Source organism: Anopheles moucheti, chromosome 3 (genome assembly GCF_943734755.1).
Source record: "Anopheles moucheti chromosome 3, idAnoMoucSN_F20_07, whole genome shotgun sequence".
Lineage (NCBI taxonomy): Eukaryota > Metazoa > Arthropoda > Insecta > Diptera > Culicidae > Anopheles > Anopheles moucheti.
This window is the reverse complement of record NC_069141.1, coordinates 916018-934309: the sequence shown is the minus strand read 5'-3', so window position 1 is coordinate 934309 and position 18292 is coordinate 916018. Positions and strand designations below refer to the sequence as shown.

Here is an 18292-nt window from a genome sequence, read left to right as displayed (position 1 = left end):
TCTAGGTCAGAACGTCTGTATTGGCTCTCAGGGGAAAGCTTAAACCTTAAACCCCACCCATCGCGCACGGACGCAATCATGACACGTAAGATTGGATAGAAACTGCTAAGGCCCAGTCCCAAGAGATCTTAGCTATCATTTTTCGCAAGGTCACTGTCGGAAGCGCATCCAAATGCGCATGCGATAAGGACACAAATGAGGCGGAGCAAAAAAAACACTCGAGAAGGTTGTGGATGTTGCGAGTCTTTACTAGAATGCTGGGCTCTAGAACTTCCGGTATGGAAAAACCGCCGCGGAAGAATGTGTTGCTCCACCACGCATGATAACGGCCGAAGTGTAACCGAACGCAGCGAACGCATCGCGTTATCGTTAATGCACGACTATTACTCGCCCAATAGGCATTCTTCCCGGAACTAGGTCACATCGCATGCTTTCTTCAGACTTACAATGGTTTACTCCATAGCGCAGGCTAACAATCAATATCAATACCGATGTGTAAACCAGCAACGACACACCAGCCCCACCGTTCCAATTAATTATTCACTGTCATTCTCGTACGTTCCCAAGAAAAGGAGTCTTTAAGGGCAAATGGATGGAACGGTGGCATAAGACGCTGGCGCTGTCAGGAAAAGGATGCGGTCTTCCGCCTTCGATTGATAACGTGCGTGGAACCAGAAACAGCTGTGAACACTTCACGGCTGCGTCATCATCGAGAAGGTACTGCATCGTGCAATATGCACCCGTGTCGGCACACATTTCGTTCGACGGTGACGCTATCAATGTAGGGCACCAAGTTTGTTCTTCTTATATTTGCATTTATTTTTAAAACTTCGAACTTTGACAACACTGTCGATCGTCATCGAATGGACATCGAGCCTCAAAATAGTCGAATTAAGGCAACATTGAATCACATCACACATAACATCGCTGACTAGCTGGAAGGAACAGGCCATAGGGAGAAAAAACAACCACGGGAACCTCTCGATCAGGTCCTCTAGCTGCTACTCCATCACTTGTCGCGATGTGATATCGCGTGTCGCAACCTTTAAGCGTTGCTCTTAATTCAATTAGGCAAAATTGTTCTTTCGCTCACTGCTCCCCGAGGGCCACGATCAGCACGGTAGGCGACGCGGCACCGAGAAGATCACTCCCCAGTTGCTAGCAATCACCGAGTTGACGGTTTGAGAAATTACTCGTACGACCAGAGCACGCCGTGTGACAATCGTTTGGAATTGTGCGCTATTACCTGCACTAAAAATACAAGACACATGCACGCTACGCATCGTGCCGCTGCGTACAATCGACACGGTGCATCACGGTGCGATTTACAAACAAGTGCAGCAGCTGCAATGCATTACCTTCTCAGCCGAAACCAGTTCAGCTACGATTCTGTTGCCTTGTTTGCACTTCCCACAAATGTGTACGACGCTAACGCGACGACGGTAACACGGCGAAGACGACCGGACCACGAGGTCTTGCAACGGACGTCTCGTCCGGTTTGAGTTTACGCGAGAACTGAGCAACCGCGCCAGTTCCGATCGACAGCTGACCTGTACCGTGTGCGCGATTTCTCAGACCACAGCGCGCGCGGGCGAACGCCTTTAGCACGCGGTGCTACCAGTCGAGAACTTGAGTAGCGAGCGGTGTGTTTTCGTATCGCTTGATGGATTGACTCGATCGATGCAAAGATGTCGTGCCTGGTAGTACTATCGCAGCGTGTGCCTTTTCGTTTCTTCGCTTACTCCTTTACAGCCATACAAAAAATGCTTGTTTGAAGTAGTTTTGTGCACTGGAGAAGATGAGGTTTGGATCCTATGTTAGATTCAACCTAAAATAATCACATCCACCTTTCCAAACGCGCATGCCAAGCTCGAACAAGGTGATCTTTTCGTTCGTGTTTCCTTCTGTATTCTCCTGGATTCTATACCCCTTTACGTAGGCCAGTATTAAATAATCAATCATTCGTGATCAACAACACAACAGATAACACAAAGGATGAGATTGCAAAAACACCTCTTTAAATTCTTACCGATCTTGAACTACTCTGGCGTTCCTCTCGTAACGTTATTTAATATACATATTTTGAACTTCGCACCAATTCGGTCTCTCTTTTGCTTCTTATTTTCTATTTTTTAAGCGAAGCTAGTGCGAAAAAATGTGCAACAACTGCGCCATTGCCTCTGACGTACACAACCGGTTTAGCTGTCGCCGAAACTTCTGAAGCCGGTATATCTGGTTCGATTCTGGTACTGGTATGTTTGCGAAAAATGTATTTTTGGAAACATGAACTATTTTACGGACAGACCCTTGGATGGTGCATGTTTACTTCTCCAGTTCGGCGTGCCGTGATCTGGTACATTCATGTACATTCTGGTATATTATATATGTTCTTGCCATCATCTACGCTTATTTTTTGTGAGCTTAAGAGACTTCCCTGAGGAATGAATTTCTTGAAATAATTGAGGAACTAAATTAACAGTAGTCGTAAAATAAAGTCAGTTTATATTTTTATATTGTGAACGAGTGTATTCTACAACGTCGATTAAAATGGAACAACAATTAAGACATCTTTTTAAAATAATTCTTTAATACCGCCCTCCAACTCGAACGAGGACACATTATTTGCTCATGTCTCGAAAATAAGTTGTGCGCTTTGAATATGTTATCGTGTCAGTAAATAGGTAAAAAAGAATGGCACTTTGCAACGTACTACAGAGCAATTAACACCTCATTAAATTCTGTATACTGTCTTTTTACCGAACGATCAACAATTACCACCTAACGAAACAAAAAACGTGAGAATGGCATATTATCATTGCAAATAACTACACAGAAATGCCGGAATGGTGATTCACAGACCAATGCTAAAAAGTTTATGATTCATGGAAGACCTAAAACATGCAATCAACGAAGAGACATCAGATCTTTGCGCGAAACAGAGGTTGTTGAACAACGTGATCCTGAAAACATGTTCTCTTCGTGCCTGGAATAACAGTCAACGTACTGAAAAGGGAACAACTCGATGTGAAGTGAAACAGTATATATTGATCATTGTTCAGATGTTGTTTTACTCCTTACCAAGAAGGCTGGATCACGAGTTAAAACAATCCAGAAATCTCACAGGAAGACCTGACCATGATCATGAACGACCCTGGACTTGAATATTCGCATGCTACAGGAACGATACGGCCCAGGTTGACTTTCACTTCTGTCCACCGTGGAAGTACAGCAAGCTGAAGTGAACACGAAACAGAGCTTACCTGTGATACGTCAAACAAAGAACAGGCAACCTGCAACACGATCCAGACGACAATCGGTTCTAAGTTCGCGACACACGCATGTACCGTGAGACAATTACAGTGCTTTAATCGAGCTCTTCCGAGAACCATGTGACTTACATGTACGGTATGCCTTCCCTTCCAGAGTACCATGAGCTTCCGCCTGTTTGTGCAAAGGTATGCAATCAAAGCGAGTTCTCGCATTTGTCAGCTCGCACGCAATTTCAAACTGTGCGCAATCATCAAATTACCTACCGATCGCTAATGGTTCCCTGATCTAATCCGATCGTTCATTGCAATCCATTGCGATCACACTGTGTTGTACTTTGAACGATACGCATGACTAAAACAAACCAACCTTTAATCCAAAAAAACCCTACGACATAGCCGGATAATGGGAACTACAAACGTCGACAAACCGCACGGGGAAGAAGGGCGATTGAGTTATGATAAATTATGCACAAAAATCTGCTACTTACCGGTTCGGTTCAACACCTACAGATTTGAGGTGTTTAATTAATGGCCTTGCAATTAGCGAACAGCTTGACCGTAGTTCTTTGGGGCCTTTGTCGATATAACGGCTCTACAACGTGATCGATAAATTTTGCACGTTCTTTTAACGCTTACATCCTCGAAAGTACGCCACTCGACCGATCGACGATGAACGAATAAACGCACCAGGAGGACGTCTGGAACACGTGCGTTTGTGTTTTTCTTTTTAAGAAGCTCCTACGAATCTAGAGTACATTATAATGAACATCCGCCGGCTAATGATAATGACTTACGCACCCAAACAAATCTTCTGTCCTGGACGAGAGGAAAAGACGATAATCATCCACCCTGACCACGTGTCCCATTATGATGGGCTCCACCTTAACACACGTTGCTCGTTTATCAATGTTGTTCAAGCTATCGAATCGAAGCAGAGGTGGTTGAGAAGCAGAAGCAGAGGGGAAATGAATGAAAATGTTTTTATATGTGTGAAGTTTCTTCTGCTCCTGCCTTATACCTGCTCCAATCAGAGAGGGCAAAACGGCAAGACGCATTAAAATAACAATGACCTTCCGCTACCGATCGCGCGGCTAATCGGGCGCCGAGAATGTCGCCTTAGATCAAGTTCCATGACATTTATTATTAGCCACAGCAGAAGGGCGCGTGTACACGCACGGCTACTAAACGCCGGCGATTGATTTGGTGAGAATAAACGGGTTGCAACGAGCTAATAAATCTTTCAAAAGGGTGGATAATTGTATCTATACAGGGCGAAGGTGCGAGGAGGGAGGGAAAATTACAAAACATCAAAGTATTTAGTCTAATAACACAGGATAAGGCAGGGAGCTACATTGTGTTAGAGTTCATTTCAGCAGTTTTTCACGAAGAAGTCACTAACAACGCGATTCAACTTCATGCAACACATTAATGATTGTCTTGATCGGTTCCAATCATTCTAGAAGATCTTTATAAAATACAATCAAACAAGATACTGCAGCAAGGATACTAAAGTTACTGATTGATATATTAAAATAACTCACTATTATCAAATGAATGGCCTCCCATCCCAATCAGCACGAGTATAACGTCTGATAACTAAGTGTGCTAAGATTACTCAAAAATGTACTAAATTGTGCTCGTTGTGTTAGTTACTTACTTGTGCTAGTTGCTATCAAATGTTTAAGGATTTTATGGAATTACGAATGATAATCTCGGCACCTCATCTTACATCTCGATCCTCATCATGAGCTGATATTGAAGATGAGAACAATTGCAGTGAAACTTTTCTGTGAAATTTGTATGTCCTTCCGTGAACACATTTTAATCGTCTGAATGCATGCTCGTGATATGATTAGCCCACTGGAACCTAAGCGGAATCGAATCTAATGTATCTTGGCTGAGGTATGCTATGCAACATAACAGCTTATTTGGAATAAAGATCTTCTACGGTCTCACTTGTCATTATGACTTTTTTGTATATCTATTGCCCTGATAATCGTTTCTTGCTCCTATAAGATCGATCTACAATCCTCATTCGAACTCCACGCCGTAATAAAAGCAGCATGAATATAAAACGATCAACTACAACTACTAACGTATTGCATTGAATGAATGTTCAAATTTATCATCACATAGCGCGACTACCGTGCCGTCGTACCGCTACAAATCTACTAACCTCCACCGATCGGTTGGCGCACCGATTCAATTAGGAAGCGATCACCGAATACGATCACGTACATGTGTAGAGGTCCCAAAACCTCAAACCATTGCACAACGCGCACACGAACAGAACCGGCCACCAGCACACAGCAACCTACTTTTCTAACGGCGACCTGCAGAGGGGAAAAATGCCAACGAAAAACTACTTTCCATTTTCATCCCTTAGCAGAGGGATGCAGACACGGTTACCATCTTGCACAACGAACACAACCACACATCGGAGGCACGGGGGACTGAGACGATGATGCGTTCCGTTTTACAAACGACACGGTGACACTGTTCAACTCCCGCCGGTACATACATTACACGCTACACCTTCGAGACCACCGTCCGGGAGCCTGCGTGGAACCTCCGAAACCTCGCAATCTGTCTTGTCCAAAAGCGCTCTTATGCTGTATCATGCGCAGGGGAGTTACGATTGTAAAAGCTACTGCAAACCATTTGGTCGCACCCGGGCATGCCGACATGGCTGGGCAGTGTTTCGGTGTTTGCAGGTGCGCCATCCGCCAGTACGAACAGGAAAAACCGCATTCGCACACGGGCTTCCATTTACTTTTCTACAGTTTAGGACATCTTGCTTGCGCGGGTAGTGCGGGTTACTGTAGAAGCAACTCACTTCCACGTTCTAGCATTCCATAGCAGTTCATTACGCGCCGCCGGTGACATGGTTTCGGGCATGGGTGCGCGATTGGCAGGCGCGAAATGCCAAACGTTGGATGCCCGTTGGACGTTCCGACTGGTGCCAAACCTAACACGACCGGCAGACCACAGCGCACTGAGAGGGAAGCTAATATCGACTACATCCCACTGCGGTTAGGTTATTGCCCAATTTTACGTTCCTTGTACGGTGTCTCTGCTGCACAGGGAACCACTATTTATCGGGTTACAAAGATTGCAATGGATTTACGGCTTGCTTGCGTGCGCTGCTGCACAACTCCAAACGAAGCGGGCAATATTGCTGAATGGCTTTAACCTTATCAACGTGTGGCGGTTTGTTGATCAGTCCGTGGAAAAAGACTCTACAGCATATGATGGAACTTAATTTTGGATCCCACAATAAAGACTGAGACGATGTTTTTTTTTAATGATGTTTGCTTCTTCAAATATAGGCAAAATTATAGGCGGTCATTCAAAGGAAGAAATAGAGAAAGAAAAAACGAATTGTTGTCGACTTTGTCTACATTTCATTTATCTTTAGCAGAACATGTTAAACAAGCTGTTGAGAAGATGTTTAATTACGGGGAGTATTGTATGGGAACACATTCCAATCACGTATCACGTGTCGCGTGATGATCACGTCAATGACTTAATGCTATCAATTTGGACGCCCTTCACCGTCCTTCCTTTACCTTGTGTGAAAATATGTCAATGAAGGATCAGCGAATGCTAAATAAATCATGCTCAGCTCGAAAAAGACGTTTGACTCACTGATTGTTTCAGATGGAGGCCTTCCATTTGGCCTCCTCCTATTGCAAATAATCTTACTCTCCGATACATCTTATTTCCGAAGAGATTCCAACTCAAACGTATGTATATATAATTTTGCATACTCATGCCGTCTCTTACAACTACTGATAACCAAAGGACATTAAGCTTCAGACTAACCCAATTTATGCCGGCCCACATTAACCAAAGCAAGTGATCCAGGCATGAGATATTGCTTAGCTTTATCTCGATCAACACAGCACATTGACGGGAGTCGTACGCCGCTTGTCCAGTTTTTTCGTTCCTTTATTCCGTTAATGCAAGTTGCTTCCCAACTCGAGATTTCGCACCTCCTGTCAATGGCCTAAGACGCAGACTCAAGGATGTTCATTCCGTTCCGGTAACAACAAAGACAACACACTGTTCAACGCATAATCTTGGTAGACGTAGACGGTAGACATAGTCGCTCGACCACACCACCACTCCACCATTATCACCATCATCAGTGTAAGAGCAGTCTAATGTAACCGTGTTCGTTTGGGCACGATCCGCGGTTCAGACCGCGTGAAAGTTATAGACCCCGTGATGCGAATTATTGATAATTCACGCGGCCTGCATCGACACCGGTTGGCTTTAGGAGTGATCGGGCAAGATAAGGGATTTTGAAAACAAATACAAAAAAAGATGAAACAATGTGCATCTGGAAGGGCAACAACGGGAAGGGCGCCCTACGTGCATCAGGATCTTGCGCTCGTCGGGTGCAACTGCGGGGGCAGATTTGTTTTATTCTCCGTAAAACCACCAACACCAAGATGCCAATCTTGCTTCCGCGATCACGAGGAATGGCATCGTTAGCGCAAGCGAAACAATGAAAGTAAGTCTAATTACGGCACGGTATATGGATGTGCGTGCTTATCTGCGTCCAGTTGACTTTTTTAACCTCGTAACAAGCTGACGAGAAGCTGCTTGGCAAATTCCAATGAGTTTTTTTTTGTGTGTGAATATCGTAAGAGTAGGATGAAGTCGTCATAAGCGAGGAACCCTTTTTTGACCGCCATTTAAAATGCATATTCAAGTCATTTGTGTGACGTTTAAGGGAAACTTATATGAATCATTATGTAGACACTCTAGACACATTTGTTGGGTGACAAAACTTCACATGGAAAATAAAAAGTTTCGAAGAATGTTGAATTGAAGTAAACTCAAAGCTGGCCAAGATTAATTAAAACTAGAAAACGAACTCGAACATTCAACCTTTCGTAATAAGATTTATTAGCAGTATATCAAGTAGCGGTACATATATATTTTGCGCTCACGCGCAATATTTTGATAATGAAGAAGGGTCTACATGAAGATTAAGAAAAATACAGAACGGAAAACGGTTATAAAGACAGCTGCCCAGCGTTAATTACCGGATTCCTTTAATCAAAACTAATTAATTCCGCTGTAGCTGGTTCGGACTTTGGGATTGGTTGTGCTTGTGTAGGAGGTGGAGGAACGACAGCAACAGGTGCCGCCTCTGTCGCAGAAACCATCGGAGCGGGTGGAATCTGAACTACGGGTGGCGGAACTTGTCCCTGTTGTTGCTGAAGATCGTTCTGCGGTTGCATTGGATTCCCACCCATTAAACCCGACTGTTGTGATGGTGGTAATTGCTGCTGTTGTTGGGGTTGTTGCTGCTGGGGTGGTTGATGTTGTTGCGGTTGAGGTTGAGGTTGTTGCGGAGGACCCATCATCGGTGCTCCCGCCATATGACCTCCGCCAGGCATATTCATAGTACCAGGCGGTGGCACCTGTCCAGGCATCACATTCATCCCTGGGGGAATAATCCCAGCTCCACCGGGTGGTGGCTGCATCGGACCCTGCTGCATTGGAACCTGTCCTTCAGCTCCCGGTGCAGTAGCCCCTGGCATTCCATACTGGCCGGTGTGCTGAGGCGAAAACATTTGTTGCGGTGGCTGCTGTTGTTGTTGCTGCTGATAGTGTGGAAGAGTACCGTTCGTTGGAGGCATTGGACCGTACGGTCCATACCCCGGACCCGGATACCCACCGGGAACACCACCAACGTGCACGGGAGACCCTTGCGGTCCTTGTCCCGGCGCCGGACCAGGCGCCATGAAAGGAAATGCCGTCCCCATGCGGTACTGAGCCTTTTGCTGCTCCTGACGCATCTGCATTTCGCGCTCCTGTTCCTGAATGCGCTGCAGAGCTACCTGCCGCTGGTACTGTAGATATTCCTGCTTCTTCTTGCGCATGATCTCCAGCTTCTGGGCCATCTGCAACTGTCGCTGACGTTCCTGTTCCTCGGCAATGCGTTGTAACTTCTCTTGATGCTCCTGCCGCAGTACATCCAACGCAGCGCGCGAATCCTTTATTTGTGTCAGCTTGTCCTGCAGCTGTTCGTACCACATACGCTTATCGTCCATGTCCTTAATGAACGTGAGCAAACGAGCATGCAATGAGGTCAGGTTCATAAACAGCGTTTGCACAGAACTGTCGCAAGAAATGCTTCGACCACGGCTGGAGTTTGACTTCATGCGATTCACAAAGATTTCAACCTGTGTTTTCATCATGTTGGAAAACTCATCAATCTCTGCGTCTTCCGGTGCGCTCTTTGTCAGGAGGCTTGGCAGCATCGACGGCATCGGGCTCGGCATCGGGCTCGGTGCTGATGGAGAAGCCGGTGAATCCATTACCTGCCGTTGCTCCCAATAATTACGATTCAGATACCGAGCTAACTCCGGATCAGCCGGCGGTTCCTCAACAGGCGATGGGCTTCGTTTAACCTGTGCTTGGGGAGTCTGTGGTTCCGGGGACTCCGGCGCCTTGTGAAACGTGGTCACGCGTCGCGTCTGAGTCTGTTGCTTCGTTTCGGCCTCCGATTGGCTTAATGCCAGGGCTAGCTGCAACTCCTCCTCCTCCCGCAGTTCCTCGTCGGTCTTGCGTGCTGGACCCTGTGCCTGCTGGGCCAGCGAACTGGTCAGATATTCCGCCGGCAGGTCTTCTTCCTCAGTAGGTTTCTTCGTCAGAGTTGACGTCGGACGCTGAAGTTGAGCGTAACACCCATCACACACGCGAACCTCCTTCTCAATGCCGAACTTTGGCAACGTGCTGTTCTTTGACGAGCATTGAGCGCAAAAAACTTGGCCACAGTTTCGACAATGGTGTTTGCGCACGGTGAACGTAAACTGCGAACGGCATCGATGGCATACGTCTCCGTCCACCCAATCGGGAGCAATGTCCGAAGAAAACATTGCGTCCGCTTCCTTCAACTCCGGGAACTTATGGCCTTCCGTTTTCAAAATGTTCATCGTATCCTATTTGGAGGAGAGTGGCAACGAAAGAGAAAATAGTTAGAAGAACATCAAAAAGAAAAATGTAATGCATATGTGCATCTTGTGTCGTCAACACGACAGTGTTCATACGTGGAGCAAAGAAACAGAGTCGAATTATGTAAATTTGCATAATCCACTGAAGTGTGAACAATAATTAGAATTTAAAAAAGAGCTTCACTTCTCATAAACTATTCCAAATATTTCTAGTGCTGATTTTTCACCACTGCACTTTACGGTTTTCACACTCTTTGCAGCAAAGATTAACCTGCTAAAAATCGATCTTTTTTTTGTACAGTTTGCTTGCCATCCAAATTGGAGCATAAAACACTGTGCTCAACAATTCTAAACATGGAAAAGTTCAATCATTTTCTTGAAACAAGTTATTTTACAATAAACCGTACCGCCATTGTCAACCTGAACTTGCACTTGGTGACTCAACTAGCACTCGTACACTAATTTAATTACACTGAGCACCAACACAGGACCGCTATGAAATGCCCACAGCATACGAAGGCGTCTTCCGTTCGCCTTCGACGATGGCAAATGACTGTCAACTCGGGTGTGATGCGCACACAGGAGAGGGAACCCTTACCTTTATCGAACGATACTTTATGGTCGATCGGAACGCGTACGCCCAAGCCTGTATAAGCTCGAGCATCTTCGCCCGCACTTCCTCGTGCTTTGTAGTGTTGACCAAATTCTGGAACAACTCGCAGTTTGTCTTGTTCGCTATCTCGTCGTGCACGGGAGTACCGCAGTTCTTGACGATGCTTTCCAGCGTCAACAGTGCGTACATGGCCGTGATCGGGTTTGGCGATTGCATCTTCTTTTTCAGTGCCTGGACAGCATACTTTGCGCTAAAAAAAGGGACTGGAATCAGGACTCGGCCAGATATGAAGATGAAATTCTCGCCGAGGCGCCTTTACTCACTTCACATCGCCCTGCCGGATTGTATCACAAATGACCAGTATCGCCTGCCAGTCTGGCTCAAGGTTAAGATTGCTGGTGGCATTTTCTAATTTCATGGAAAGAAGAATCGGAAAGAAATCATTTGTGCACCATTGGGTTTTTGTAAACCATTTACTTACCCAGACTTTTATCGAATAGAGATGTACGAAACATTCTGCGATTTCGATACGATTACGCTTGACGATGGACTTATGAATTTGATTCTACTTGTGCTGCGATGCAAACTCCAGGAAATGACTCGAAAACACAGATGATTTTGCTCTCTTTTCAGGCCAGCGGGATGACGTATTTACGAACAAACAGAAATTAATTTCTTTCTTCTATTTTGATAAGCCTGTAGCGTGCTGACAGCAAGCAGTGCTAATGTGTAAGTGAGAACGAATTCCACTAGTGTCAAGTAGACAGCTGGGAAGTGATGGATTATGTTTCCCATTCAAATTGACCGCTTTATTTTATTCGTTTTGCCAAAAAAAATCGCAATCATTTGTTACACGTAACAGTAGATGAAGTTGGACTTTTCGTTGTAGAACTTATGACGTACATAGGAGAAAATGACATTGGAGTTCTCAGTAAGCTGTTTGAACTCAAATTATCAAATAGAGGATCATAAAAGAAAACAGCGATAGTTCACCACAGCTCACCAAATCACACATAATTTGATCGAATGCCACGATACCAATTTGATTATATTTAATATTGTTGACGTTACTCACATCTTCATTCACCGCATTAAAGTGATTTGCACTTTATTCGTTGTATATTTTGGTTGTTTTCCTGTTGTCCATTGCTCTGATCCCTTGGTTTGGTTATATACCTAACCTTGTCCCTTAACGCCTCAAGCATTCCTACAGTCCTTAATTTAATATTTTGGCTTCTCGGTCAGAATAGGCTCGGGAGCAGTTGCTATGCCTGTGCTTATGCTGGCTTCTCTAAGTTGTCGCTTGTACAACGACAAACGGGCTCCCATGATTATGGCCGTAATGATACAGACGACCTGGAACACGACAATAATCGTAGTACCCGTTGCGATCATGTGGATGCGTGAGCCTATAAAGTCGGACATTGGTGCATGGCATCCGCGATCGTACGGCATACATCCATCCTCAAAACGACGGCAGCAGGAGTTGGGTAGCTCTCGGTCCGGATGGAAGTTGCTCCAATCGGCATAAGATAAAATACCACAGCAGTTCATCTGGTGGTGGGCATGATAATATAAAATTAGTACTATCACACGTTCAGAGTTTAATCGTATCACTACGAACCGAATTTTGCATATGATTGAAGCTGGCACGCATGAAACGATCGATATGGAACTGTTGTATCACGATGTTCATCCGACGAGTTAGCATACTGTCTACGCGGTTATACATCGAGAAAGTGGCCGATGCGAGAATGATTTCGAGGATAACGACCAATCCGAACATCCCTGCATACTGTAGGTAACATTAAATATTGCTTCATTATTAAGCACACAAATCATACGCAACTTTAGCATACTGACCAAAAGTATCATTATCACATTTTCGAAAATAATAGCAGCAAAGCCGAAAATTGATAGACACACAAGTACGATACCGACCGCAATCAGGAAGTGAGTCGCTCGCACAAAGTCGTTGTCAATGAACACGGTATAGGTCGCGAAAAGTCGATGTAAAACCGCTCCAACTACGATTTGAATTATTTCAATCACCTTTAGGGGAATCGAAAGAGAACGACGCACATTAAGAAAGCTAAGAGGTTTTATCTGCGAAAAAATACATCACTGGAATGTAGTAGAAACTTACAACACACATAAAGGTTAGCATCAAGATTAGATACTTGATCATGTTGAGCGCCTTGCGAGAGGTATGCATTTTGAAGCAGTAAAGTCGATCCGTTCTACCGCACACTAATGCCTACAAATAGAATAAGAGCGTACTTTGTTAAGCTTTCGTGTTATATTGTTCCGTAACTTCTTTTTACAAACACAAGTACTATAACCTGTTCTCGATGCGCCACACTTGGGCTATGTCGGTTCACATTTAAATGAACCAGCGCAAATGGCAATGGTAAAGATATGGTAGAGATAATCGCAGGTTACAGTAAAGTGTTTGCAAGAAGGTTCCGTATCGAGTGCTTTATCTGCACGTCGCTATTGTGCGTCGTCCTGCCGATATCTTAATCACCTGTGCTTTAATCCCGTCAGATTTCGATCAGACTTCAGTTTATCGGGACAGCTCAGTGGTGAAATTATTTGTGATCAATTCGTCACATTTCATTCTTGCAGCGAGCGTGAACCGGTGAAGAGTTTCTTTACCGCCTGGCAATTACATGCTTTGTGTGGCATTACAGTGTGTATGATGGGAAATTCTTTCAGTGACCTAAATACATATTTCTAACTACGCGCCGAATGAACTTTTCAAATTAATTACTATCGTGTTTATTACGCTGCGCGCCATCGATTGAAGTGAAGTGCATTCCAAAGGGCAACCTCTTTCACGCGCTGGTGGATGATCATTCAGAATCGAAGGTCCGGTTTGTACTTGGTCATGTAGAGGTCCAGCTTCTCCCAGAATGCCATCAGGCATGCTTTGTCCAGATGACGCTTGGTTCGTGAGATGTTCAGCACCGTCACAGCCCATTTAGCCACATTCGCGTCCAGCTTGAGATCGTCGTACCGTAGATGAAAGGCGGCGACTGAAAGAGAAACACGAAATCAAACGAATAATTGAGTATCGGGATACACGACAGAGAGAAGAACGTCTTCGAAAGATAGCTACTTTTCGAGAATATCTCCACCGGATTCCCATCCCACGGCCAGCCCTTGAACTGCCACGCCGGCCCCATAACGAATACGGCAACCACACGGTTCCAATCGTGCGCGGTCAGTTTCGATGGGTTGTCTATCACCCGATACGGTACGGTCAAATTACCCGGCTTCTGTCGCTGGATGAGCACTTCGTTTTCACGCGAGCTTCCACCTCTCTTCTTTTCGTCCGTAGTGACGAACCTAGAACCAAAAACGCAAGCGTGTTGTTAACCAGCCACCGGAGCATTTACGCCTTGGAACTTACTTCAGATCTTGCAGTACATCCCGGGCATTGTACATCGTAATCAGGCTGGTCGTCGCGGCCGGTATAATAATAATCGGTGTGCGCGATGTCCGCTTGTTGGCCGCATTCTGTGCCAGCAGTCGTGCCTGTGCAGTTGGAATCAGCTCCTTCGGCCGACCCGGAGGCATGTTGGCCGAGAGGTTATTGTTGCTGCTACTGTTGTTGTTGTTTAGACTGTTTTGCTGGGCCTTGTTCTGGCCGGCCGAGCCTTGCGTTACCAGCTTCAACGACATGCCGTGGTACGTACCCATGGTATCGATCTTGAAACCTTCCGTTTCCTCCTTCTGCCTGTTGAACCGTTCCTGATCGTAACGATTGTATTGGGTCGGTTGAGGCTGCGGCCGAATGACGCGGGGCGGTTCGGGAAGCTTGATCGGCTGTGCCTGAGGACGACCCCGACCTTCCTCCCGGTTTTTGATGCTCTGCAGTATGGCGAAAATGTTTTTGGCAAATATTTTACCGTTACTTTGCAGGATGGTCGTTCTCGTGCGCCATTGCCGCTCGCGGCTCACGATATCCTTCGTCGAGTCGACGTCGAAGTCGAGAATGACACGCAAATCCGGTCCCACACCCATTGCATCGTCATTGTCGGTACGTTTGATTGTGACCTTCTTGTTTGCCAAACGTTTCGCTTTGATGGCCGCAATCTTCTCCACAGACATCGTTTCCGAAAGAGACCTGCAAGAAGTCATTGTAGAAAAAATTATCACTATAAAAGAAAACTCCAACCAGAATACCACAACAAAGCACTCACTTAATGTTATCTATGTTCACCGATGCTTCCTTCTTGTTCACATCTAATCGAGCGGCCAGCTGTTCCTTCACCTTCTGTACCTGCGTATCCTCATACCGGGCCTTTTTCGCCAAGCTATCCAATCCATCCGATTCGGCGGGACGCTTGATTTGCGTCGGAATTTCCAAAGGGGCACTTTTGTCGATACTTGCACAAGTATTCGTCTCGCCATTGAGATATTGCAGCAGCTCCTTTCTATCCGGACGATTGACGGCCGGTATATCCTCGGCGGCAGCCTGTCGGACATACACCGAATGCTGAAGGCCCACATTTTTAAGAATGTATAACAAACACTCGAGCGTGTAGTACTCCTTCGGAGCGCCCTTTTTTCCAGAACTGAAGACAAACAAACATTTCGATATATAGCGCGTCTAGCGGAGGAGACACAGTTCTCGGTCATGCGTCTACCAACGCCTCACATACCCATATTTTAGATAGTTGGTTTTCACGTTTTTCGGCCAGCTGAATTCTCCAAATATGATCTGCCCATCGCGTTCGATGATTTCTTTCTTGTTGATATTGTATTGACGCAGCAAACTCAGCGGATCGGCCATGGCTAGGGATTACCGTTTGGGATAATTTGGGACTAGGGACAAAATCAAGCCGGCAGTGAATAACCTATAGTACACGTTACCACCTCTAACTTTATTTGAGACTACTCTATGCGCGGCACGTATGCCACGAAACTATGCTAAATAAACACAACCAAGAAATCTGTAATATATTTTACACTTTTTGTAAAAAGAAATACACGCACTACGCTTCTATTATTCTGCCAATGGCGTTTGCTTTGACGTTTACCTTTTCGGCAACAACATTTGGATAGCGGGCGGTCCGTGGACATGTGTGTCGTAATTATAAATGGCTTTTTATCAAATAGATGTTTTCCTTTCTGTTTGTGATCTTTAAATAAATTGTTTAGCACTTTAAATCCTTCATTTTTAAATAATATCCGCATTTTTATGTAAAAAATATAAAGTTGCAACCAAATACAGTTCATAGCTGGTGCTAGTTGTCATTTTCCCCTGTTCTAGATCGCTTAATTGTTTAATTCTTTAATTTAATCTTTAATTGTTTGATGCACGTGCTTTGATTTTCTAATAATTTTCAATTCATAAATTATTCGCATGGACGACAATTTTGTCTCAATTCAAGGGATTCACAACGTAGCGCTATATTTTATTTCTCAAGGGCCATTTTATTAATCATTGATTCTATATCACTTCGTAAATCTATTGCCTTTGTACAGTTACTTCTGTTGTAACATTCGCCCACTCAAAGCTTTTGTTTGCCTGCCGTAGGAAGTACAGTGGCCACATTCGATAGTAGACTATCTTCGATCGCCTTGATGCTTCCAGAAGATGGTGCCGAAGTCCCAATGTCTGCCACAATATTTGGTACAAGGTATTCACTTTCATTCTCCTTCTCTCCGCTCCCCACAAACACATCCGTCACCATGGCACCGGCTCCTAGACCGCTTTCTAGCTCTACCATTTCGCTCTTGTTATTCTCCCTGAACAACCAATGTTTTTTGTTCAGCAAAAATAGAGCCATCAGCAATGGCAAGTGCAGCAGCGAAAAGCGGAACAACTTCCGAGAGCTTTTGCTATCCGCTTTTTGATGAAAATCCCACGCAAGGTATGCGAAATATGCATTCAGTGGAAGGGTTTCCAACGCAAACCAAACGCTCGTCACGTCCAGTATAGGAGCAAGAAGCGAAAGACCCGCGATAAAACCGGTATGACGAAGTGAAACGCGTGTACAGAGGGCCGGATGGGAATTTGCCATCATTTTATAACCAGCCTTCAGGTATTCCGGACGAATATTCCAGGACAATGCATTGAAATGAGGAAACTGCCAACAGTACAGCAAACCGGCCAGAATCCATGCGCCGGCTCCAAGATCTCCGCCGGTACAAGCCGCCCAACCCATCAGAGGTGGAATGGCACCGACGAACGATCCAACCCACGTGTTCAAAATACTGTAGCGTTTCATTGGGGTATATATGCTAGTATACAGGATTAGGTTCGCAGCGCCCAGTGCGGCCGTCATTTCGTTCACACCGAAATACAGCATACTACATCCGACCGTACTAGCACCAAGGGCAAATCCGACTGCATGCAATCGTCTAAAAAAGAATAAATATCGTTTTACTAGGCTGCACATTTGTTACAATACGCTAAAAACTTACGAAAGATATCCTTTCACGAGAACACGATTGCGCGTACGGGCCATTTGAGCATCGAACGAAGTTTCAATGACCTGATTGATGGAGTTTGCCGCACCAGAAACAAGCGTAGTGCCGGCGGAACAAAGCAGAAAAGTTCCTAACTCGAACGATCCCGGTGCCATCGCATACCCAGCCATCGCAGTCATCACCACAAGAGCTGTAACGGGAAAAAGGTACATTAGACACGCATTTCTTTTCCACCAACTAACCCACTGAACACTTACAAGTTAATCGGATCTTTGATAACATCAGGTAGTGATAAATCAACCTACTTAAACCGGGAAGGGACGTCACGGAGGCAACCACGGGTTCCTTCGTTCCATCTTCACTGATGAATTTCCCTTCATTCCTAAGCGTGCTTCCCGTCGGTAATCCTACAGATTGACTAATTTCACTAACTAACGCTTTGGCGTCCACTACCGGCGGTACTACGGACAGTGGGACAGCCAAAGGGACGGCCAACGGTCGATGCAATGGAGATGTTTTTGATGCACCATCGCTAAACTGCGTCGATTCAGTTTCATTACTTCCGCTATGTCGTTTTCTGATAGCGTACAGATGCGCCGTGCATGATGTTGTGCCAGTATTGTCCTTTTAGGAAATAAACATAACAAAGCGTTACAAACTAAGAATAGAGCCGAAAGGTTTTTCAAGGTAATTTCGTCACACCATCGATTGATTACACAATCAAAACAACATCACGCATTCGCCCATACTTACCAACCGAGTGCAAAAGACGAACGGAGGGCGGCCACTAGTTCTGGGCCCGGTTTGACGAACGAGGTCGCACCATAATCGCCCGTTTGCGAGAAATTTATGCATTACACCACGCTGAACAACACTGGGAACATTTTATGCTGTCTTTAGCAACAAATTCGTTCCGATGGACGGTGCTTTTGCACCTAAAAATCCATCGTTCGCGAATGTCCCGGTCACTGTTTTGCTATTGATCGACGTAA

The 18292-nt window shown here is 45.2% G+C and overlaps 4 protein-coding genes across 6 annotated transcripts; all 4 read right to left on the bottom strand.

The window, feature by feature from the left end:
- Positions 1–8162: 8162 nt before the first annotated feature.
- On the bottom strand, positions 8163–11501 carry LOC128302297 (hepatocyte growth factor-regulated tyrosine kinase substrate). Of its 2 annotated transcripts, XM_053039089.1 has the most exons (4): positions 11338–11501; positions 11180–11264; positions 10842–11106; positions 8163–10231 (listed from the first exon to the last, which is right to left on the bottom strand). In XM_053039089.1, exons 1-4 carry the CDS (start codon positions 11369–11371, stop codon positions 8336–8338), a joined length of 2280 nt encoding a protein of 759 aa, XP_052895049.1. In that variant the 5' UTR covers positions 11372–11501; the 3' UTR covers positions 8163–8335. The 2 variants fall into 2 exon arrangements, with proteins under 2 accessions (XP_052895049.1, XP_052895050.1); XM_053039090.1 differs by lacking the exons at positions 10842–11106; positions 11180–11264; positions 11338–11501 and adding an exon at positions 10651–10760.
- Positions 11502–12077: 576 nt separating this feature from the next.
- LOC128302299 (tetraspanin-6-like) lies at positions 12078–13071 on the bottom strand. Its single transcript, XM_053039092.1, has 4 exons — positions 13003–13071; positions 12720–12908; positions 12481–12651; positions 12078–12410 (listed from the first exon to the last, which is right to left on the bottom strand). The coding sequence occupies exons 1-4, from the start codon at positions 13069–13071 to the stop codon at positions 12078–12080; spliced, it is 762 nt and encodes a 253-aa protein (XP_052895052.1).
- Positions 13072–13089: 18 nt separating this feature from the next.
- Positions 13090–15880, bottom strand: LOC128302298 (parafibromin). 2 transcript variants are annotated; one of them, XR_008287373.1, is made up of 6 exons: positions 15527–15880; positions 15065–15439; positions 14272–14988; positions 13978–14207; positions 13384–13894; positions 13090–13113 (listed from the first exon to the last, which is right to left on the bottom strand). XR_008287373.1 is itself a non-coding variant. In XM_053039091.1 (5 exons), exons 1-5 carry the CDS (start codon positions 15655–15657, stop codon positions 13716–13718), a joined length of 1632 nt encoding a protein of 543 aa, XP_052895051.1. In that variant the 5' UTR covers positions 15658–15880; the 3' UTR covers positions 13273–13715. The 2 variants fall into 2 exon arrangements, 1 of the variants encoding a protein (XP_052895051.1); XM_053039091.1 differs by lacking the exon at positions 13090–13113 and having other exon boundaries at positions 13273–13894.
- A 236-nt stretch (positions 15881–16116) lies between these two features.
- LOC128302022 (protoheme IX farnesyltransferase, mitochondrial) lies at positions 16117–18277 on the bottom strand. The gene is made up of 4 exons (XM_053038734.1): positions 18054–18277; positions 17558–17924; positions 17295–17490; positions 16117–17231 (listed from the first exon to the last, which is right to left on the bottom strand). The coding sequence occupies exons 1-4, from the start codon at positions 18153–18155 to the stop codon at positions 16379–16381; spliced, it is 1518 nt and encodes a 505-aa protein (XP_052894694.1). The 5' UTR covers positions 18156–18277; the 3' UTR covers positions 16117–16378.
- Positions 18278–18292: the final 15 nt, after the last annotated feature.